Source organism: Bison bison, unplaced genomic scaffold (assembly GCF_000754665.1).
Source record: "Bison bison bison isolate TAMUID 2011002044 unplaced genomic scaffold, Bison_UMD1.0 scf7180017864341, whole genome shotgun sequence".
Lineage (NCBI taxonomy): Eukaryota > Metazoa > Chordata > Mammalia > Artiodactyla > Bovidae > Bison > Bison bison.
Window position 1 is genome coordinate 542,888 of NW_011494913.1, and position 25,213 is coordinate 568,100.

General features: G+C 38.9%; 1 protein-coding gene across 1 annotated transcript in view; it reads left to right on the plus strand.

Moving 5' to 3' along the window:
* The window catches only part of NRG3 (neuregulin 3), a 316,863-nt gene extending 298,474 nt beyond the window's left edge, over nucleotides 1-18,389 (plus strand). The window contains exons 5-7 of the mRNA XM_010854367.1: nucleotides 7,030-7,157; nucleotides 11,631-11,801; nucleotides 17,542-18,389. Coding sequence (XP_010852669.1) covers nucleotides 7,030-7,157; nucleotides 11,631-11,801; nucleotides 17,542-18,049 — 807 coding nt within the window. The 3' untranslated portion in view covers nucleotides 18,050-18,389. The remainder of the gene's footprint in view (nucleotides 1-7,029; nucleotides 7,158-11,630; nucleotides 11,802-17,541) is intronic.
* Nucleotides 18,390-25,213: the final 6,824 nt, after the last annotated feature.

Here is a 25,213-nt window from a genome sequence, read left to right on the forward strand (position 1 = left end):
CTGGCTCACAGATGGGTTGTTCTGCTTATGTAACCAGCCTGGTCTTTGGAGGTAAAAGCTTTAGGTTGGACAAATGTACCCAACTGTCAATAGATATCCCTTGCAGTTTGATGCAGCTGGGGTTGCTTCAATTCCCTTATAGGGGCCCTTCCATTTTGGCAATAATTGGTCTTCAGGGGACCCCTTTTTCTCAGGTTTTAAGAAGGACTTGGTCCTCATGGTTAATTTGTGAAGAAACTGTCCCCTTCCATTGTATTTTTAGTGGGAGCTGGCTGTGCCTTGTGGGCACAGTCCTGGATTACTTTTGAACTTGCCCTCGATTAATAATGTATCTGAGGTCTGTCTCATGTCATCATCTAGAAGAATGTCAGTAGAAAGAAAAGGCCTGTCATAGGTAACTGCAAACGGGCTAAGCCTCAGACCACTCCTGAGGGCTACCTGGACCCGGAGGAGTGCCATAGAAAGCTAGTTGTTCCAGGGTTCATGATTCTCTTGGCAGAGCTTTGCTAAGATTTTCTTTAATGTATGGTTCATTTTCTCTACCTTCCCTGAAGACTAGGGGTGCAAGAGGTATATAGCTTGTTGGCTATCCCTAGGGCCACAGTAAGCTCATGTGTAATTCTGGCCATAAAAGACAGTCCATTATCCCTCTGCAGGAACTTTGGAAATCCACACAAAGGGATTCTGTCTTTCAAAAGGAACTTACAGACTTCAACAGCCTTTTCAGAACAGGTGGGGAAAGCTTCAACCCATCCTGTGAAAGTAATAGCAAATGCCAGAAGCTACTTATATCCTAATTGTGGGGGCATTTGGATGAAATCTAACTGCCCAGTCTTTTCCTGGGTATGCCCCTTGGTATTGAATTGGCCTGAGTAATGAAGAGGGGATTAGATGGATCTGTGAATTATAACAGGCATATAAATCATAGAAAGCATTACTTGTATTCAGTTCAGTCGCTCAGTCAGGTCCAACTCTTTGTGACCCCATGAATCGCAGCACGCCAGGCCTCCCTAGTTCACCCAAACTCACGTCCATCAAGTCAGTGATGCCATCCAGCCATCTCATCCTCTGTCGTCCCCTTTTCCTCCTGCCCCCGATCCCTCCCAGCATCAGGGTCTTTTCCAATGACTCAACTCTTCTCATCAGGTGGCCAAAGTACTGGAGTTTCAGCCTTAGCATCATTCCTTCCAAAGGACACCCAGGGCTGATCTCCTTTAGAATGGACTGGTTGGATCTCCTTGCAGTCCAAGGGACTCTCAAGAGTCTTCTCCAACACCACAGTTCAAAAGCATCAATTCTTCGGCACTCAGCTTTCTTCATAGTCCAACTCTCACATCCATATATGACCACTGGAAAAACCATAGCCTGACTAGATGGACCTTTGTTGGCAAAGTAATGTCTCTGCTTTTCAATATGCCATCTAGGTTGGTCATAACTTTCCTTCCAAGGAGTAAGTGTCTTTTAATTTCATGGCTGCAGTCACCATCTGCAGTGATTTTGAGCCCAAAAAAATTAAGTCTGACACTGTTTCCACTGTTTCCCATCTATTTCCCATGAAGTGATTAGGACCAGATGCCATGATCTTCATTTTCTGAATGTTGAGCTTTAAGCCAACTTTTTCACTCTCCTCTTTCACTTTCATCAAGAGGTTTTTTACTTCCTCTTCACTTTCTGCCATAAAGGTGGTGTCATCTGCATATCTGAGGTTATTGATATTTCTCCCGGCAATCTTGATTCGTTTGTGCTTCTTCCAGCCCAGTGTTTCTCATGATGTACTCTGCATGTAAGTTAAATAAGCAGAGTGACAATATACAGCCTTGATGTACTCCTTTTCCTATTTGGAGCCAGTCTGTTGTTCCATGTCCAGTTCTAACAGTGCTTCCTGACCTGCATATAGGTTTCTCAAGAGGCAGGTCAGTGGTCTGGTATTCCCATCTCTTTCAGAATTTTCCACAGTTTATTGTGATCCACAAAGTCAAAGGCTTTGACATAGTCAATAAAGCAGAAGTAGATGTTTTTCTGGAACTCTCTTGCTTTTTCAATGATCCAGCAGATGTATTACTGTGCTGTTAAGCCCATTTCCTAAAAAAGTCTTTGACATCAAGCCCCATAATACATGCTGCCTATAGTGGGTAGCGTCGTATAAGCTCTTAGTGAGTTTTCATCATTGGGCCTCAGGGGTCAGAATGTTATCCTTCTTTCTATAAAGGATAGAAGTCTGTGTTTCCCTTCTCACAGCCCCATTTCTCAGCATTTTTCTGTTCCTGTGGGGAATACTGGGGAAGGCCAGGGAGGTCAGGGGGCCAATCACTAGAGCCATACCTTGTTCAGGTTCCTGAAGTTGGGCTGCCTTTTTGCAGTCTGTGATCAGCTTTGGTGTTTCCTTGGCTCACATTAGGTCCATCCCTAATGGCCCCTACAGTTGATGACTGCTACCTGGGTCAGGAGTTGCACTGCTTCTAAAAGAGCCAGAATAAAATCTGTATGTTTTATGAGAGAATTTCTATCAGTCAAGCTTTCTCTTTCCTTCCAAATGGTGGCATGAACATATAGTACATGGAATTCATATTAGAGTCAGCAAAATATTTAATTTTGTATCCTTCCCTAATTGAAAGCTCTCATTAATGCAGCTAGCTTGGCCTTTTAGGCTGATGTCTGACCAGGGTTCTTGGCCTCTTTAATCAACAGAAATTGATAAGAGGCCAGAGGAGATTGAGATAGTGTTTTATGAGGATTTGTGCTACTACAGGAGGGAGTAAAAACAAGTGACAGGTTGCCTTGCTCACACCCTGAGGTGGGGTGAGCTGGTTCCATACATGGGGTAAGGGTAGGGAGTGGGTCCAGGGGTGAGCTTAGGTGCTATGCCCATCCCCTTGGTGGGGCTTGTGCAAGGATCTTGCGTGGTATCCTGCTTTTATTCTGGGCGTCTCGGAAGTGGAAGTTGGGTTTTGGCGTTTTATATCTTATTCATAATTTGCCCCAACTGCCCATGCATGTAGTTATATTTAGTCCCTTAGATTGTTTGTGTTGTTGCATCACCTCAAACAACAGGCAGTGAAGGATCCCATGTCCCAGCGTGTCTTAAGCTGATCTTGACTGATTCTCTGTATTCATTTCTCTCTCCAGATTTTGGAATGCTGTTTTGCCCTGCACTCTGATGGATATAAGAATAGGCATTGATTTTGTGTGTTCAGCTTTTTTCTTTCTTATTTTAAGGACAGGAATGATGATTTTTAAGCTAGTTGTCAGAACTGAAAAACAGAATTTGTCTATAAATTCATTTGAACTAATATATATGGAATATTAGTTTGAATGATTGCCAAGTTATTAGGTTTTTTGTGTTCCCTCTTGTCTCAACCGACCTTGGATAGGGATACCAGCAATTTAAACCTACATCTTAGGTTAAATGCAGCCACTGAAATGAAAATGATTCTCAAAAAGGCTACAAGAGAAAGAGCCACAACAATAAATTTTGGAGGCAAATTTGTGTTAATGGGCCAAAATAGTATCATTGGAAGCAACTGTATAGTATAACAATAATCTAAGTGTCTGAAAGAAAAGATTTAAAACTTAATATCTATTATGAATGTTGTGAATAAGGAGAACAAGTAAGAGGTTGATTCTATTCAAGCCTTTTTTTGCCAGATTTTGAATAAGGCCCTCTAGCTCTCATGATCATAAGTCTCAATCAGGGCAGAGGCTCTGAACTAACAGACCCAAACTTGAATTAGGATTGACATAAATTGTATTTTTTAAAAAGAAACGGACTGCTGACTTTTAATGATTTGGCAGTTTCTCTAGAAGCTCTTGACCTTGCTAGAAACACTGGCCCGGGTCACCTACTGACAGCCCTCTACAGAGACAGCACAGAAGCTTCAGTTTGCCACAGATGTCTCCAGATACTTTCACCTCTGTCTGTAGCTGAGCCTTCTCAGCACCTGAGTTTGTCTTATAAAGCAATTTTTTAGAAGTTTGGAGAAAAAAAAATCCTATTAGATCTTTTATAGAATTTGAAAATCAGGTAGAAATTCAGGATGTTATTTACCTTTCAATAGCATATTGATTCAGTTCAATTTTCCATGGATGGTTTATGATAAACAACTTTAATTAGTCAGCAAAGAAGTACATGTGAAAGTACTTCCATCATATTTTGTATCTTTGTAATTTTGGGGTTGCTGAAAACAACCACCTTTTCCAACTTATCTCCGTATCTTCTTTTAGTTCTATGTCAGCTCAACCATTTTGCAAGAACTCTTAATAGCTTCTCTTAAGTCCATTTTGTAGAATTCATATTTTGATTCAAGATGTGGTCATTATTAACATGCTGTGGTTTATTTTGGAAGTACTTAAAAATAGAGATTTTGAACATAAAGTTGTATAACCTTGACAATTTTCCTAGTTTTCATAGCCCATACCTGCCAATATACTTTTTCCCGAGGATAACACCTTAATAGTTTGTGTTTTTTCCCCATCTGCATCCTATGGGGTTGTGTGCACACACAGAAACACATGTATCAACAGGTCATTTCAGCTGCTCAGTTGTGTCTGACTCTTTGTGACCCCATGGACTGCAGCACACCAGGCCTCCCTGTCCATCATCACCAACTCCCGGAGTTGACCCAAACTCATGTCCATTGAGTTGGTGATGCCATCCAGTCATCTCATCCTCTGTCGTCCCCTTCTCTTCCTGCCCTCTTTCCCAGCATCAGGGTCTTTTCAAATGAGTCAGCTTTCTGCATCAGGTGGCCAAAGTATTGGAATTTAAGCTTCAACATTAGTCCTTCCAATGGATATTCAGGACTGATTTCCTTTAGGATGGACTGGTTGGATCTCCTTGCAGTCCAAGCGACTCTCAAGAGTCTTCTCCAACACCACAGTTCAAAGGCATCGATTCTTGAGTGCTCAGCTTTTTTCACAGTCCAACTCTCACATCCATACATGACTACCGGAAAAACCATAGCCTTGACTAGACAGACCTTTGTTGGCAAAGTAATGTCTCTGCTTTTTAAAATGCTGTCTAGTTTGGTCATAACTTTCCTTCCAAGGAGTAAGCGTCTTTTGATTTCATGGCTGCAATCACCATCTGCAGTGATTTTGTAGTCCAAAAAAATAAAATCTGTCACTGTTTCCATTGCTCTATTTGCCATGAAGTGATGGAACAAGTTGCCATGATCTTAGTTTTCTGAATGTTGAGCTTTAAGCCAATTTCCTTACTCTCCTCTTTCACTTTCATCAAGAGGCTCTTTAGTTCTTCACTTTCTGCCATAAGGGTGGTGTCATCTGCATATCTGAGGTTATTGCTATTTCTCCCGGCAATCTTGATTCCAGCTTGTGTTTCTTCCAGTCCAGCGTTTCTCATGATGTACCCTGCATATAAGTTAAATAAACAGGGTGACGATATACAGCCTTGACAAACTCCTTTTCCTATTTGGAACCAGTTTGTTGTTCCATGTCCAGTTCTAACTGTTGGTTCCTGACGTGCATACAGATGTCTCAAGAGTCAGGTCAGGTGGTCTGGTATTCCCATCCCTTTAAGAATTTTCCAGAGTTTGTGATCCACACAGTCAAAGGCTTTGGCATGTACATACAAAATCTATACATATGTAGATACACACACAAAACTAAATATGTTCATATATAAACACATACATACACTTATATATCTATATCTGTTTACATTTCCATCATTTACACAAGTGAATTCATATTATGCATACTTCTTGTACCCTGATTTTATTCTCTTCAATGACTGTATAGTATTCATTTGTGACCATTTCTCATTTCCAATTGCTTCTCTTTAGTGTCTGTTTTCTGATGTTATTAAAAATTGTACCAGTGACATGCTCTAGTGAGTATACAGTTAATGATGGGAGTCCCTAGAAGTAGTAGTCTCCATCTAAGAGTAGGGTGATTAAAATTTTGGAACATTTTGCCAATCTGTACCCCAGCAAGTTAGCAACAAATCTTATTTTTCTTGAATCTTTGCATTTAGGATGTACTCCTAAAATTTAACATGCCCTATCTGATTTTCCTCTCTGTACATGAGTTCAGTTATGTACATTTTCATATATGTATTCTGCAGATATATACTTTTTATGGGAAATTCTACATTTACAAGTGAATATCTGGATTTCAAAATCTCTTCTTTGGTTATTAGCATTCAAAAAATGTCATTTCTCAACATAGTTTCCATTGGAGCTTCCAGAAAAGAAACCTGCTATTCCTTGTTGCTTGTTCAAGTGCAAGTGCCCAGGGAATGTTAAACTTAACAACTGCTGCCTGGTTGAGATGCTAAGCAATATTTCTCTAGGGGCAAAGTTTTTCTTAATGTGCCATCACTATATGGTTTCCTCTAGACTACTGTGCCTTGTGATATCTCATCGTCAAAGGTGAAACCAAGGGTTAATAACTATAAATAATGAACTGTTTGCACACGTCTCTTATTAGACATGGTAAGTACCTGGTAACAAGATGAAAGGGAAACACTGGAGAGTGGTGGGCAGATACTCTAAATCATCTTTCATAATTCTCAGAATTATGAAAAACTTCTGTTGTGAACTTCACTCATTTAGTCAGCATTTATTGAATAAGCCAGCATTTATTGAATCCCTATTGTTAGTAATAGAACAACAACAAGTTAATTTTTTGATAAAGTGTACATTGGATTAAAAAATCCTTTTATTAACTTAAATAATATTCTATATCAACTATAATAAAAATAATACTGGTGGTTTTGGCTTAAAGGCATGGTGTGCCATGGGTAAAAATTGAAATGAAAAGATAGGATTCTAATGTGGAAAACCCTGTTGAATGGACCTCATCTAATCACAAAGAGTTTTGGGAGCAAAAGGTTGAGAGCATTGTGAGAAATGGGATGAAAATGATGTCTTTATCATTCTCCTGATCAAGTGCCCAGTGGAAAAGTTACTGGTAAGTTCCAGTAACTTTTTGATACCCAGCTATAATGTCAGAGGCCCTCCTCTCATAACGTTTCCTCCAGCTCAACTCTTTGCATGTGATTTCCCACAGTATTCAACGGCGGAAAGGCATCCTGTGACTGCATTGGAGAAAATGATGGAGTCAAGTTTTGCCGGCCCCCAGTCATTCCCAGAGGTCCCTTCTCCTGACAGAGGAAGCCAATCTGTCAAACACCACAGGTACAGGTAGCTAAATCGAGGTGGGAATGGGCGTGTTGACACAGTGTGTAATGCTGGACAGCACACACCAAGGAACAGCAACGTTTTTCAGGAGAGGTGATCACTCTTGCTTCTCCTCTAGTTGCCCATGGAGTGGATGCTCAGGCGGCTCACAGCGGACAGAGAGACCAGTAGGCAGCAGTGCACCTAGAAGAAGCCTAAAGGGACTTATTAACAATACCCATCAAGGCTGCAGACACAGACCAGTGAATGAAACAATTGCTATCTGAAAAATCATTAAAAACATGGTTTTTCCTAGCCTGCCTTATCACTGCAGATTTAATGACTCATTCTTCCCTAGGCAGCTGATAGCACATGTTCCAGATCTTCACACGTAGTTCTCACGGGGGAAGAATCCTGCTAAATCTTCTCTTGGTTTAATATTAGATCTTCCATTATCAGTGGAGTGGGACTTTTTTTTTTTTTTTTTTTTTTGCTGACCATAAAATTGGCTATTTGGGGAAGAAAGCCAAAAATAAAGTTATCTTATAAAAGTTTTCAATTTTATAGCATTCTGAAGCTGAGTACATTCTCAGCATCTGCTAGTCACATACTATGTTTATACATAAGGAATCTGGAACTCCAAAAATTGAAAGCTTTGTTCTAAGGTGCCAACAGTTGAGACCTGCTAGAATAGACATTATGTACATCCAAAAATACATTGTCAGTCTTTGTGGAAGTTGTCCAAAGATTTAAGCTTTCTTTTCTTAAAAGAAAGCTTAAGTACAGTGTTTTCTTAAAAGAAAGGAAGTACAGTGTTAAAAAAAAAAATTAAGAAAAGGAAGTCTTTTCTTAAAAGAAAGAAAGTACAGTGTTAAAAAAAATTCTTAAATTATAAAGAGAATAAATATTTTTTTAAATGGAAAAGGTAAAAAAAAAAAAAAAAGTTGTTTGTTTCCAGCAATGAAAGAAAAATGTTGTTGACCCTTGGTTTTCACATATCTGGGCCACATTTTGGAAATGACTATGAGAGAAAAATGCATTGTTCAAGGAAGCTAACTTCTGTCCCACCTCTGAAGGAGTCCCCCCAAAAGAGTTTACTGATGCTGGCCACATTTACTATGGGATTTTTCATGTCACTCTGGATACTAATCATTGGTACTCGATGGTGATTTTTATTCTTAATCTACATGAGTAGAGACTGAGATATTAAGGGTTTGCTAAGTTTAAAAAAAAAAGGGTTAAATATTTTCAACACAGGATGAAATGTGTTTGGCCACTGCATAACTGCTTTAGCTACTGAGTACAACTTTTGGTTTATATCAGTAGGGGAATTTACAAATATTTCCCTATGAAAAGAGCATTTTAAGTTCACTGGACTTAATGGATGTTCTTCAATTAGGAAATTAGATACAAAATTATCAGCCTTTTAGAAGACATTTTTTTTTCCCAAAAGCATATTTCCCTCTGCAGATTGTAATCCATGTTAAAGCGGTATTTCATCCAGTCAAATAAAATAAAGTATAATATTAAGTATTATATTATGTCATACATGTTTTAAAGTTGATAGGATAAAGAATGACAGCTTCTAATGTATTTGACCTGCAGATAACCCTATCCCTATTTTTGTCTGTTGATACACCCCCTCCTAAACTTGGCTTCTACTATGGCTTCTGGGAATCACTCACAGGTCAAATAAGGAACTCTCTAAGAGACCTTCTTTTTTGTTTGCTTCAATGACACTGCAGTATTTGTTGGCATGCATTGTGTCCTGATAGACCGGCAAGGGTTGATTTATAAAGTGCTTTTAGAACTTTGTAAATTATAGTTCAATATATCATAGCTTTTGTTTTGTAAAACATGCAGCAGATTTAAACGTTTTTGTGATTGATAACCTAGTCACTGATTTATACATCCTGCAAACTGCTCCATGACTTCCTGAATGCCACTGGGTTTTAAAGCTTGAATAGTGGATTGATCAATAGGTATAGAACTGTTTTTTAAGATGGGTTACTAGTTCATACCCGTAGACTCTGTTGTTGTGCCATTTTGGCTAGCTATGAATAATTCATTTCTTTTGGTGTACTGCAAATCTGACTCATTTGGATAACTCATTTATGAAACAAAAGCTATTAATTCAAAGCCATTATTTCTCATGTTTAGTCCAACACCCCCCTCTTTACTTTAAAGAAGCAATCTATTATGTCATGTCATACTTAGTGCATTAATTTTGGCAATATAACTCATTTATAGCCAGGACATATATAGGTTTTTTAAGGTAAAATAATTCCAGGGTTTTCAGTGATTAGTATGAGCCTTTGAGTTGTCATTTTGAGCAGAGGAGTTGGGGAATTCATTGTGTTGAGCACCTACCAAGTGCCAGATTTCCTACTAAATGCTACACATTTGAGCTCTTTAATCCCCACAGCAATACTATGAAAATACCTCAACACATGCACCATGTCTAGGCGTTCCCTTTTTCTGCCCTGCCTGGTGCACTAAAACGGGCAGCACCTTCTCTTGCCTTTGGACTTCTGTTGTCTCACTGCGGTGCACAGCCAAGTGAGGGAAGGGCAGGGCCAGTGAGGTCCTGGCACTCCTGCCCCTCCCTCCCTGCTTGGTGGCCTTAGCTACGGCCCTCCTCTGGGGGCCACAGCACCTGCCAGGTGGCCTCTTCTTACAACCATTTTCTCTCTTCAGTCAGGTAACTGCTCCTTCCCCCCGTCCTTTCAGTAACAAGGATGGTAACAGCCTCCCATTGTTACCAGCCCTTAAGTACAGTAGTGTCCTGTTGTGTGTTCTTCTTTTTTTCTCCCCTCAAACAAACAGTGAACATACATTTCTAAACAGCAAAATCTTCCCAAATGATCCAATTTCTGGTGCCATTTATTTCCCTCCAGGACTCTGACTTGTATAAATACTATTCTCAGTATCATGCTGCTAGTAACATACAGACCCAATGCAGCTAATTCTAGCATCCAAGCCCAAGTGCTCTGTGAACTTCACAATTGCCACCAGACAGTGTATATAGAAACTGGAAGGCAGAGAAACGAATCGGTTATTATGCAGCTCCTTAAACTTGCTGGATTGGTGACCCAGCTAGATGTCCCTTGTTAAGTATTTTAGGATTCAACACATTAGAAATATTATGCTAAAGAATGAAATTGTAATAACCATGCTAGGTAAAATCTGATATCTGCACAAACTCAGGAAGTTAGGGATAGGCTTGACAAATATGAAGTTCTAAAGTGTGGTCGCTTTCCCTAGCCAAACCCAGGAAGGTGGCTACTAGCACTCATATGTCTGGTTTTCAAATCCTGACCCTAAATAACATAGGAGAGGTCTTGTATTTATTAAGTTGAAATAACAGTAATGTTGGTGGGGGGAAAAGTTATGGAACTCCATATAATGTAGTAATATGGGTAAAGTTCCTTTGGGGGAATGGTTCCTTTGGAACTTGATGGCATATTGAAATTTTGAAAATGTTTTTGCTCTGTGCATGGTTTTATTGCTATTTTCAAAGTTAAATGAGAATGTAACACAAACATTCTAAACTATCTTACAGGAATCTCAGAGAATGTTTATACAGGAACAGAGTTCTTACACTTCACATGGTAGTAGGGAAAATTCAGTGGCGTGGAAAGAGGAGTAGATATGGATGGAATTAGTAACGTGGCAAATTAGTAAGTGATTCCTGTAGAGAGTCTAGTTCTTTATTTACTATAATCTATGTAGGGATCTTACCTGAGGTTATATCCCATGTATGCTATTTGCCCCTTGATAGCATCTGATAACATATGGTTATTTGGCTGTTTGGATGTATAAATCAAATGAAATATATGATCAGACATTTATTAAAAGCAAACTCAAAGGGTTAATATGGGATTATATAAAGTCACGCATGACTCTTTTTGAAAATTGTAAAACACTATATAATTTAAAGAATCTTTCATTCAATAAAAATGTTAGGAAAAGGAAACCTCAAAAGAAAAATAATTTAGGTTCTCAGGATTTATGAAAATTTGAGATTGTGGACTGGCAAAGTAAATAACATATATTTTAAGGAAATAATGGCAATTAAAATAAGGCTTGTTTGTTCTACGACTAACACCATTGACATTTTCCCCTTAAGGCTTCTTGGGTTTAGTTCTTGTCACCATTTAATAACAAGACCACTTTTATTTCTATTAGAGGCCCTGCTGGAGCATGGATGATGAGGGAGGATGGGAATCGGGAGCTGGAGCATTCTTTAAGCTCCAGATGGGAATGCCAGAAACAGAGGAACTGAACATCTCTTCTTCTTAGTCTGTCCAAAGATAAAATAGATTCAGCAACTTTCAAACCCTCCTAGCCAATATCCTGCAGGCATGGATGGAACCTGGTCTAGAACTCTGAGGATCTGGGGTGCAAATACAGTGCTTGAAGAATCTGAGCAGCCACCTGTGAGGAAATGGCTATGATCAATTTGTTTGTTGGTTTTCTTTCCACCATCAGGACCCTCTCCTCTTGCTGCAGTCCAGGGCAAAGGAGTGGTATGCTCCATAGGAATGCCTTCAGAAGGACACCCCCATCACCCCGAAGTAGGCTGGGTGGACTCGTGGGACCAGCATATCAGCAACTGGAGGAATCAAAGATCCCAGACCAGGATACGATACCTTGCCAAGGGTAGGTCTTAAGAGCAATGGAATTTAGGGCGGGTGAATGCTAGAGTTTTAAATGGAGTTTTTAATGTTCCTTGGGGTTTTATTCACTGATTCACTAATTGGCTATTTATGCTTGCTTCCATCTTTGTTCCACAAAAGAATAGATAAACTATAAAGAATAGATAAAATGGAAGTAGATATTTGGGAAATGTTAGATGGAAAAGAAATGTAACATGAAGAAGTACATAGATATCTAGACTATGTTTTAGTGAAGTTTCTAAAATAACTGGGAATGTGTTTTTGACTTTAAAAACTAGGGATTTCTTAGGAGGACAAAAGTATTCCTTCATCCTTAGGTTTGGGGGGAAAAAAAGGACTTAATTCTCTAATGACTATTGTGGAAAATACCATAAGCAGTTACCGGTAATACAGAAGTAGCATCTGCTCCATAGAGCATTCTTGAACGTGCTTCAGTCAATGCTGACAGCATATTGTCAAGGCACAACTAGCTGAACTCAGATCTCCAGTTTCACTCACAGTGCAGGGGTGGAAAACTGGGCTTGGGACTCAGTGGCTGCTGCCCATCCTTGCAGTGCAAAAAGTGCCCCTTCCTGTGAGTGGGCGTGGACCTGCATGGGCTCATAGAATGGTGAGTGGAGTGGAGAGTGAGTTTTAGACACCACTTACCTAACTGACTAAGCTATCCAACCAAAGATGGCACCCTTATCAAAACTGACAAGCTGGATTACTCCTTGTTTGAATTTGAGAAAGTTTTATCATTTAAGCTTATGTTTTCTAGTCTATACATTGAACAAAATAGTACAAGACTTCCTGAGGATTGTCAGGCAGATTAAAAAGAAATTACATGTGTCAAGAGCTTGTGCCTGACACATAGTAAGCAGAGAAGGGGTACTTGTATTTATTGCCATGGGAACATTTAAAGTATTACTACTAATTTCAAGAGCAATGCAATCAGGGTTTACTTCAGAAAGTCTAAGAATCCATTCCTTCACTCAAGCCTGTTGCATCCAGTCTTCTTCTCTCTCTCTGAATAAGCCAGGCTACATTTCTTTGGTCTGGGTGATTTTTCTACCCAGTCTGTAGCAAGTTGAAAGTCAAAGCAGGTTTGAGGTCCCAGATCCTTAACTTTGTCTTTCCCTCTGGGCAGGATATACATGAAACAGTGCCGTGTCTGACAAATCTCGGCAACAGATTTCTGTAGGACGACTAGAAGATAAATAAATAGCTTGTATCTCAATTTTGTAATTGTGAAGCAATTCCAATTGGACTGTAAAATATATCGGTACAGGTCTGGGGTGAGATTTACACATTCAACATAATAGCTAAGTTGTCCAAAATACATAATACAAGTTTCAGGAAGCAGTTTGCATCTCTATTTGCCTCATGGCTGGAAAAGGGGCTTGCATTAGCCTATAGCTAATTATGTTTCGTAATTATTTTTCTTCTTCAATCAGTAATAACGTCTGTTACTTAGGTATTCCCCCCAACCCTCTCCCCACTGCCCCAGGATGAATGTTAGAGTGAGAATGAGTGAGGTGAAATCAAGCTCAGAGATGTTGTGAGTGGGCAGAGAACTCAGTCCATGCTTTCTTTCCTCTGCTGGGCACTACCACGGCTATCATTCCAAATGTACCTAAGAGGCTGCTCTGTGACAGGCATAGTGTTGAACCAAACATACACAAATCTCCAAGGGCCCAGAGATTTCCAGGGCATGTTCAGGCACTGTTTTGCTTTTTAACTCCTGGGGGACTTAACACTTATCCTGCCTGGTGGAGATTTTGTTTTGGTTCAACCGTCATTGGGTTTGGGATATTCTCTTCAATTGGCTGGCCACATGCATTTTCCAATGTGATACACACCCAGTGTTGATAAATGATGACACTACGTCACTGTGTGCTCAACACAATGAATCTCAAGGAGCAATCTCATTCTCAGTTCTTGAGAACGGCTATTTCCCACTCCTGGGGGACTGACCATCTCACCGGACTGGAAATGGAATTGGTAATAGAATTTCACAGCTAAAAGCCTTTTTCAAATCTGGCCCTTCCCTGGAGGGGGAGTGAATGAGTTTATAAGCGCCGTCAGCCATCTGCTGCCATGTGCTGCTCCTGAAGCACATGGGCACTGTCTGCTACTTAGACTGCCCGTGTATATGATGTCTCTCCTTGGCACTAACTTCAGCCCAGCTTGAACCCAGTGTCTGACTTGGTGAAGCCTGAGGAGGGAGTCAGGTGGAAAGGAGCTTCTTCAAGAGCCTTTCCCCTGGTCAATGGCTTGGTGTTGACTATGGCTAGTGGCTCACAAAGCTCTGAAGTGCGTTATGTCAGGAAAATCAAACTGATGGATTCATATACTAAACGGAAAGAGCGAGAATCACAAGAGACTGCTTCCTTCAAAGTAGAAGGGATCTGAAACATACTCATCATCCATCTCACTTAAATAGCAACTTCACAAACTTATATTCAGTTATTCTTCAGGAAGTTTAGAGATGAATGCATGAAATATAAAAGAATTTCAATGGTGAACCCAAAGATAAGATATCCCATGTAAAAGAACCATTGAATACCAGCCTTTCTGACCCAATAAACCATGAAACCAGGAAAGGAACGTGAAGAAAAATCTCAGTCATGAATGGCAATGTATACATGTGGAATCTTTAATTGTATGGCTCCAGAGGGAAAATTAGATTCCTTCAATTTAGTCTGTTCATTCTAATGCCATATGCACCAAGAACTGGGTCCTAGACTCCTCTGGGGAAACACATATTTCTTAGCCTGACCCTTGAATTCCTGGGAATCAAATGAAATGACTAATTGTTAAAATCTTCCCTCTTTAAAAGGAGGCTTTGTTTACATAGCTACAAAGGAAATGGCACGTGTGCTTACTTTGCTGAGGGATCATCAGAAGAAGGGCAATCCAAACTGGTACTTTACAGTCAATGAATGATGTGCTTATGGATAGAATGTGACAGTCATTGACTATGATGGAATGTAGAATTCTGACTATCTTCTAATCAAGAATCACATCTAGAAATTTAACTTAAGCTTCTGGAGAGTAGTGTCACCTCCTACTCAAAGCCCAGTGCTAGAACACTCGCAGCAACTCTAGGAAGAAAGGGAGGACCACCAGTGTGCCTCTACTGATTCATGCAGAGGCATCACTTCAGCGAGTCCTCAGAGCAGCCCCCAGGTCAGCATTACAACCTAACAGTTTTAATTAATGAGAGAATTAAAGTGAGGCTTCCGTGTTTGTCTAAGACTCCAGAGCATATAATGGTGGTGGAAACTGAAATCTTTTCTGATCCAAAACAAAATCACATGTCACATTTTGGAGAGTTCTAATAGTTTCAAGTACACCTTCATGTTAGGGCAGCATTTTAGATTTCAGTTGTTGCCAGCGTGTGACCCATACCTGGCTTGTGAGATGACGCAGAAGTCAACTGCAATTCCTTTCTCATCTATCAGCTGCTCTTTAGTCACTAAGTCATGTCCAACTCTTTGTGACCCCATGGACTGTAGCCTGCCAGGCTCCTCTGTCCATGGGATTTTCCATGCAAGAATACTGGAGTGGGTGGCCATTTCCTTCTCCAGAGTATCTTCCTGACTCAGGGATGGAACCCAGGTCTCCTGCATTGGCAGGAGGATTCTTTACCACTGAGCCACCCAGGGCAGCCCACAGGCATATTGGAAGACAGCTCCAAGTCTGGCTTGAATTGCCTTGGATTACTTCTTAGTCATGTCACATTGTGGACTTGTTAAAGCGTCGGTTGACTAAATCCTATAAGATATTTACACCTTTAGCCATTTTTACAAATATGTTCAGATCCAGGTATTAAGAATTGGCATCTGTCACCACTACTTTTCATCCTGTTAGGTTTTGCTCATGGATATACTCTGATGATATCCATATGAAAGATGATTTTATCCTAATAAAATTTCTTGGCCCTGTGCCATTGGTGAATTTGACAGCAGACATTCACTACCTTCATACACATTAATGGTGCTAAGAAAAGAACACAGAAGCCTTAAAGTTGGCACCTTCCTTCTTGTTGAAAGTGATTCATTGATCAGAAACTTTAGGTTCAGATTTTCAGTGATATAACACTAAGGAGAAAGGAGTAAGATCCCCTAGGGAATTTCCTTCTATGTGCCTAGTTTGTGCAGGTAAAGATTTTACATCCCAAAAAAGGCTGGGATGCACTTTGAGATGCCCGCTCATTTAAGGCCTTGATAGTAACAAAATAAAACAACATAGGTTTAACTGCTTTCTCTGCTGCTTTCCAAGAGTATAATTTGGAGCAAGTCATTTGGGTATTCCTTAGTCCAGTTTTTTCATCCATTATATGGTAATAATAATAAACCACAGAGTGTTATAAATCAATAAAGTAATTAGAGGTGAAAGTGCCTTTTGAAGGCTCTGTGTGAATGGTAGCTCTTGTTGTGTTAACTAGGATATTAAGAGACTGTTTACCTTGAAGATCTGGTCATGTAGTCCTGTGTCCATTCCATCAAAATGTATTGATTGCCAACTCCATGTTGGGCACAGTGAGAGAGGATGGAACTGCAACCTAAAGCCATTCCTCATCTTTTTATGCTGTCTGGCAGAAAGACAGAGCTCTAAATTTCTCCGATCTTGTCTTTACAATAAAGGCTTCTATTTAGTATGCAACACACTTCATTGCAATTATTCTTTCCGTGTATAAACACGATTTTTATTTACAATATAATGTAAGACAAGGGGAATGAGATTTATTATACTGAGGGTGAATATGTTTAGATTATGCTTAAATTTTAATTTAAGGTTAAGATTAAGTAAAAATAATTGAGAAATAGGATAAATACTACTGTTCATTTCTCTGAATCTACCATATCTCGGCTCCAATCTTTGGCTTTAGAGAGTTCAGAAGCAATGAATAATTCACCAGCTCTGAACAACCAAGAAGAGGGCCAGCTAGATTCTGGCATATTAAATGACTTGGAATGTCATGATGGCATTCTGGACAAGCCATCGTCACGCACCCATAAACTACCTTACTTGGCTCCTGAAACCATGTGAGGAACATTACTAGCTTGATTGAGGCCCCATGGAACTTCCCGCATGTTCTTCTTGGGCAGACAGGGGAATTGTATGCCTCTCATCCCATCTTTTAGGCTCTATAAACTGGCAGGAAGGGGGTTCCTATAGAACAGAGTCCATTGGAAATTGGACTAAGTCAGTGTGAAGCAGAGAAACTTAGGACTGTAGTATTTTGATGCTGAAGAGTGGGCTTCCTGACTGCCTCCACCTAGGGTGGCCACAAGGAGTCTACTGGACTAAACCAGGGCTGAGAGGGTGGTCAGGTTGATGGAGTGGAGTAATGCCATTATGGGTTTCCTGTTTGTCACTATGGAAGGGCCACACTCTTACCTGCTCAACCCCCATTTACTTTGTATTCTAGGATAGAGGTCAGGAAGACTATACCCCACCTGCCTATACAGCTGTGGTGTGTTGAAAGATCCCTGGACTTAAAGTAAGAAGATCTGGGTTTGAGTCTCAATCTGTCACTTATTTTCTGTGTGACCTTGGGCAAGTCACTTCACCTATACGAGCTTCAGTTTACTTCTCTGTTTAACTGGGAACATAGTATCCGTCTCATGGGGTTGCTGTGAGAAGTCAGTGAGATGATGCATGTGGAAAGTGCTTTGTTGACTGAATATTGTGGGGCAGGTAGCAGTATATGTTACACTTTGTTTCTTTTTCAGGTACTCAGCCAATGGTTTAACAACCCAACAAAATGCATCAATAAATATGCAACTGCCTTCAAGAGAGACAAACTCCTATTTTAATAGTTTGGAGCAAAAGGACCTGATGGGATACTCATCCCCCAGGGCCAGTTCTGTGCCCATCATCCCTTCAGTGGGTCTAGAGGAAACCTGCATGCAAATGCCAGGGATTTCTGAAGTCAAAAGCATCAAATGGTGCAAAAACTCCTACTCTGCTGATATTGTCAATGTGAGTATTCCAGTCAGCGATTGTCTTATAGCAGAACAACAAGAAGTGAAAATATTGCTAGAAACTGTCCAGGAGCAGATTCGAATTCTGACTGATGCCAGGCGGTCAGAAGACTACGAACTGGCCAGCGTAGAGACGGAGGACAGTGCGAGTGAAAACACAGCCTTTCTTCCCCTGAGTCCCACAGCCAAATCAGAACGAGAGGCACAATTTGTCTTAAGAAACGAAATACAAAGAGACCCTGCATTGACCAAGTGACTCGAGATGTAGAAATCTGTGCATTCTATGCTTTGCTCAACAGGAAAGAGAGGAGATTAAATACAAATTATTTATATGCATTAATTTAAGAGCATCTACTTAGAAGAAACCAAATAGTCTATCGCCCTCATATCATAGTGTTTTTTAACAAAATATTTTTTTAAAGGGAAAGAAACGTTTCAGGAGGGATAAAGCTTACAACTAAAGCTTTTGGGTAGAATTCTGAATACAATTTCAGTTAGTCCCAACACTGTCCTCTTTGGCTCTTAGTAGATGTGGGCAATTCAGACCCTCAGCCCCACAGTGCCAGTGGCCTCATAAAAAGTGCTGGCAATTACCCAGTTTCAAAGAGAAAAGATGTATGCTGAGGGCGGACGTGCCAGTGAGCAGGTGGCCCTTGCCATGTGGCTTGCCAATCCCAAACCCTAAATCTCTATCCACTCGACAGCCTCATCACAGGTTATGTCATGTCAACCAATGTAATGTTTTCTACTTACTTTTTGAAGAATGGCACAAAGACTCTGGAAGGAGAGGAATAGAAGATAGAGGGCATCACGGGGCACTCTTAGCCGCTCTTATGTGCCAGCTTCCTCCAAAATTTGAAGGCACAGAATCTCAGAGGGAGGTAGGAAATTACTATAGAAAAAGAGACAAAAACATCACAAATGTCGTGTCACTAAAATCATGCTACTAGAAATGTTTTTCTTTGAGATTGTTTAGGGGCTCCAAAGGAGCATTTCTCGGTGTGTGTGTGTGTGTGTGTGTGTGTGTGTGTGTGTGTGTACCTGCTCACTCGAGCACCGGTATGCCGTATGCACATATGTTCATTTTGCGTATGTGTGTGCATGTGTGTGTGTATTCAGCTTGCTAAAAATTTGTTCTGAAACATCAGGGAATCTAATATTCAGAAGAAAAAAAATTCCCTCGTAGATCTGTTCACTTTAAATTTTTTCCATTAAGTAGAAAGTTCAGTTAGTAAATCAAGGTCACTTGCATGGTGGGGTCCTACAAAACTCTTGACAACGTCTAGACCATTTTCTGATGTGAATCTTTTTGAGAGGAACAACTATTGGCTCATTAATGATATCAGTATTACAAGGAAAGTTGGGGATGGGTACTTATCCTGAGTCATGCGTACTTAAATTATTTATACAAGCCAATGATCAAATTGATGGTTACCCTTTGCTTTCTCATCATCCTCATTACTATTTATTTTATAGAGAGTCTACCATGTGTGGACCGAGACATTGGCTTCTGTGGTTAATATGGAAAGAATAAATTGTTGAAGTCACAAAGCCCAGCCTATTCAGTTCAAAGGAAGTCCCCCAAAGAACAGTAAATTGTGCTGTATGTTCATTTGGAATAAAGCAATATTTTTACCACTGCTAAGGTGAACTGAAACTTCTCCTGAAGATTTGTCTGTTTTATTTACCCTTCTTTTCATGGGGCAATCAAGGAAATTAGTGTTCACATAACCAGTCTTTTTCCAATTATCGGTGGTGTTGAGTTGTTATGTTTACACTGTTTTAAATAAAAAGGCACAGTATTTGAAAGTACATAAAAGATTTCTTTTACTGAAGTTTGGGAAAACTTTGATTAAAATTTCTCTGTGGAAGATGCACATTCCCTTGAAAAGGAATGTAACTCTTTCTGAATCAAATATTGAAGATATACAATTCTTATTTAAGATTAAGCTGTTTCTCTGCAAATTGCTCTTTGAGAATATTCTTTGATAATAGACATAATGTCATACAGGGAAAATAAAGAACATTGTGTTCTTAACACTGTTTACTGGAAACTCAAGTCTCAAATGTTGAAAACATTTTGGTAGAAACACATTTTATATTTAACAAAATGCTTTGTGGTAGTCATTGTTTACTTTGAAAATAGAGGTAATACTGTTAGACTCAAAAGATTATTATACATTTTTAATATCTCAATTATCTAACTTCTCATTTAGAAGCATCATCTTTGGGGAAATTTTGAGAAAGATGGTCTTAATTAACAGGTATATTAAAACCCCATAATTTGCATACCCAATGTGTTATTATATTTAAATTTGTCACAATTATCAAACTCATTGGAAGTCTTCTCAAGTCTGTTGAAGTCAAGCTTGTCTTGGGTTTTTCACTAAAATGTTACCTGTTGCATATCTAAATGAATTCATACAGAATCTACCTAATTAGGAGGTTGTATGTTCTGTATGAAGTTAATATATCATTTACTCTAAGAAGATCAAAGGTTGTCAATCAAACTTAAGTCCTGATCCAACCCTTATTTAGTTAAAGTAGAACCATGTATTCTGTGATTATAAATAGCTTTGTGCGTTCTAAAGGGTATGAACATCAGGCATGTCCACCAGCAGCCCGATGTAAAGTTTAGAGATACAGTTATATCGAAATTGAGAGTGGAGACAGAAACCCTCCAGTAAGAGCAATTATTAAATGACCACTGAAGGTGACCATTATCTCCTTTTGGAATATGAAATTCTCCAATGAAAAGCTTTCAGACTCAAAAAGCACCTCTTTGGGCACCAGCAGACAAGTGCTGATAAGCATCAAGATTCTCAAAGCTGATCTAATGTGGCCAACATCTGGAGACGTCGGTACCCTGTCTTTCAAGCTCACATGCCTACACAGAAGTGTCTATTTCTACAAGACACTTTTGACTTTGCTTCATTTTCCCTGTATTTGTTATGAGGGTAGATATTTGGAGATTTGGTAATTGAGTAAGTTGCAATTCATCATTTATTGGAGAATGAATGTTACTCATTACTTTTTCACTCTGAATCATTTCCTGTCTTATTTTATATAAAGTGTATGTTATTCTGATTTGCCAGTGACTTCTATACAATGCTGTTGTTTAAAATATATGAACAATTTTTGCTAATGAGAAATAGTGGAAATTATGTTGGAGAATTGGCATCTAAATTTTCTCTAGTTTTGTTGTGTACATTAAGTGTTCTATGGTTTACACTCTTGTCCAATATCTACCTTGCTATGGGTGAAGGACTAAATATTTGTAGATGGATAAAATCCCCAATGATTTACATTATCTCCAAGTATCAATAGCCAAGTCCTCTAGAGGAGAAATGGTGCAGTTTTTCAGGACTCCACAATTAACTTGTTTGATCATAACATAACAGACCTACCAAACAGAGAACAGAAGGGCCAGGCAGATTTCCAGAGAATGAGCACTGGCTTCTGGACTAACTGACAGGTACGACTTGAGTGGGGCTTCTAAGGCTATCAGCAACTAGCTGTCCACCAGAATACACTTGATGTATGCAGCAGTCACTCACACTTACCTTGCAGTATGGTGCTACAGGAAACCATGACTCCCTGAGTGAGGGGGCGGAAATGGTGATTCCTCTAATTCCAACCCTGTAAACCAGAAAATATTTCCCTTAGACAAGTGCTATGAAACATTTCCCAACTGAGTACATAATATACCTAGGAACACAGCAGGAGGGGTGGGGTTTTTATTTTAGCTTTTGGTATCCAGGAAACATTTTATATATAAAGAGTACTTTTTAAATTATTGTTCAATTGTATAGATTCAGTACAGTGTTATTAAATGATGGCATGTCTAGACTATGTCTGTATTTTGGTCTACACAAATTCAGTCTTCATCCAAGAAAGACCAGCACAACGTTTCTGGGCTATTCTCGATTTTAAATGCATCCCAATGTCATGGGAAATGAGGCCTTTAAATAAGCTTTATCTCTTTCTCTTTTATTCTTTCTTTCCCTTTTAAAGAAATAGCGAGGGTAAAAGAAGAAATTCACTCCTTAAGATCAACATTGTTCTCTCATAATAATCTGTTCCCTACTGTGACTACACACATACATGGATAAGCATATATGTATGTATGAAATACACATGTATTACATTTAGGTGTTTGATTATTTTGGTAGCTTTATTATTTTTGTTTCATTGACAAACATTAAAGTGATTGCCTCATGGAATGCCAATGAAATAAAAACCTTTAGAAATCAGCCAACTTGGCAATGTTTAGGTAACACAGGCATTTTCTAGTTCTTCCTCTTAGGTAAGCAGAAATTTCCTTGAGTTGGAAAAAATTCAGAAGACCGTGGAGGAAAATGTCTGCTAGATTATCTCTTAGAAATGAAGAATAAACTATGGGAGTATATGATTATTCTCCCTATAATGTATAAGCTCAAATATATTTTTTATAATTTTAACTATTTAGTTCCGTCAAAGGTGCCTAAACAGGCATCTCTGATGTGTAGTACCCACTGTATCTAGTGAAGAGTTGTGGTGAGGGCAGAGTGATTGTGGGGAAGCTACGTGTTAATGCTGATTACCCAGTGAAGACACTAGTAGAGATGACCAGACCGAGACATACTTGGCTGCTAGTACTTTAATAACTTAGTCATAAAAACCTGTATTGACTGCACGTGTATTGTTGCCTATGAAAGAATTAATGGTGTGATAACAAATAATTCTTACTGTTGAAAATGAATTAGAAAATCTTTATGTTGGAAGATGACATTGCGAAAGCTTCTACTTTATGTATACATAATAGTAGCTCCATGATCCCATCTTCAAATGAGAAGGATGATCTAGCTCATCTTTAATTTCCAACTGGTTGGAATGTTAGGCAGTCATTCCAACTCAGACATTATGTTATTTGTCTTCTAGTAAGCCTGGTAGGCTGCAGTCCATGGTGTCGCTAAGAGTCGGACACTACTGAGCGACTTCACTTTCACCCTTCACTTTCCCGCATTGGAGAAGGAAATGGCAACCGACTCCAGTGTTCTTGCCTGGAAAATCCCAGGGATGGCGGAGCCTGGCGGGCTGCCTTCTATGGGGTCACACAGAGTCGGACACGACTGAAGTGACTTAGCAGCAGCAGCAGCAACACAACCCTTATCATTTTAGCCATCTGGATTGGGAAGATCCCCTGGAAAAGGGAACAGCTACCCACTCCAGTATTCTGGCCTGGAGAACTCTGTGGACTGTACAGTCCATAGGGTCACAAGGAGTTGGACACGCCTGAGCGACTTTCACAGCACCACTCTTTGGAGAGATCATGGCTCTAAGACTCCAAAATTATTGGAATCATATATTGACTTGTAAATAAGACATTTACAATGTTCCATTTAATTTCCATAGAGAAATAGAATCTCTTGTGGTTGTTTTTAAAGTAAATTTGTGTATGCCAAGTAATAAAGAAGGGATGGCCAAGTGAAAGTTGCTCAGTCATGACTTTCAAAGCCTGAACATCAAATTTGCCCCAGATTTTAAGTCCGAATTTGCTGAAGATTTTTTTAAAAGAAACTGTAAGCTGTGAACCTTTATTGAAGCCAGAGCAAAGGGTTCTACAGAGAAAGCATGAGACCTTGAAGCTGTTCTCCTCTCACAGAAGCCATAACATACACTCATTGGATACACAAGGTATTTGCTGATATTTTTAATTATTTGCATCTCAAACTTCTTAACATAAACTCTCCAATTAATAGTGAATAAATTCTCTTGAGAATTTCAGAGAATTTATGTTCACATTATAGTTGGAAATAATCCTGTCTTTGGGGGACACAATAGAACATAAAAATGCAGAGTTTACACACATAATGTTGGTTGTAGTCACTGTTCGTGAAAAATCAGTCTCTATTTCCTCTTCCAACCTGAGTAGCATCAATTTTTCCATCTATAATTGTATCTTTTCATTGAGATCTCAACATCTGAATTCCTAAGTATTTTATAAAACAATACAGAATTTTGAAAACTTGAAACAAAAAAATATATATCTCTTTAAACTCTGTTGGTTTTTAAAGTTATATGGATTCAATGTAGTTGTTTACAAAATTGAAAAAGAAGGGGGAAAGTCCAGCATTTTTTAACTTGTTTTTTAATGTATTTAGAGTTCTGCTAAACTCCTCACATAGCCTTGGAACATTTTACATTGATAATTTTCTTTCTGAAATAAATGTAAGGGCTTAAATCATCACACATACACAGCACAGTACACATAGTGTGTTAAAACTCAATTTTGTACCCCTTTCCTTAGATTTTTTCATTCATAAGTCACCAAAGTATGTGAAACTACAAACTCCTGTGACAGGGAAGACCTTGAACTCAGATGTCTTTTCAAGGAAATACTTACAGCAAGAAAACAGTGATTAACTTTTAAGTTTTGTTCTATACAATCTGCTTTTGAATTTTGTCTTTACCAATAAAAGTCTAGAGAATAGACACATTTGTTCAAGCTGAAAGAAATAAGAGCATGGAAAACTTACCTTATAATCACTATACATTTTCCAGTAGCCAATGTATATATTTTAAAGGTAATTAAAAGGAAATTACTTGGCTCTTTGTTTTTCAAGGATATGGTTGAATACATTAAATCTAAATTAAAAATGAATTCCCTTCTTAATATTTGACCAATCATATTTTAAAGAATGAAAGTCACACAGAGAATACATGCAAAATGTTTAGCAGAATATTTTTAGTTGTTTAAAATAAATTTACCAAAACTGATCTTTTTTTGTGCCTGTGCTAATAATTTTGTTTCAAGGAGCACATATGTATGTGTCTCCTTTGACTTTTTCCAAGAAAACATTTCCGAATTATGCCCATCACTGTGCGGGATATGAAGGCTGTGGGAAATAATACAAGCTGTATGTCCCTTGACATCCTAGTAAAGTTCCATTTTACATGCACTTTGTTTCCAGGGAGATAAATCATACTGCTTATTAAAAATGAAGACATGAATTTAGTAGTCAATTTAATAATAATCTTTGACTTCACATAAGTTTTCATCTGTGCAGGAAATCTTTGACTACCATTTCCCTGTTGTCCCTTTTCAACAGCCTTTGATGACGCTGGACACTTAGATTCCCTTAGGTTAGATTCTTACTGCATGTTCCTCTTATCTCACTTCTCTTTTATTAAACAGGGAATTTTTCAGCTAAATGAGACTGTTGTGATTTTGTAGAAAAAATACAGCTTTGTTCTTTTGAGTTGTGTTACTAGGGGGAATAAACTAGGAACATTTTAAATGTGATAATAAGGTTCATGACTTTAACAAATATCTTTTCATATACAGACATACCCAGGGTCCTTTAATTTTCCTAATATTGTTAACAAAATTTTCAACCTACTTGTTTTTACAGCAGTATTTTCCATTTTTTTAAGGGAG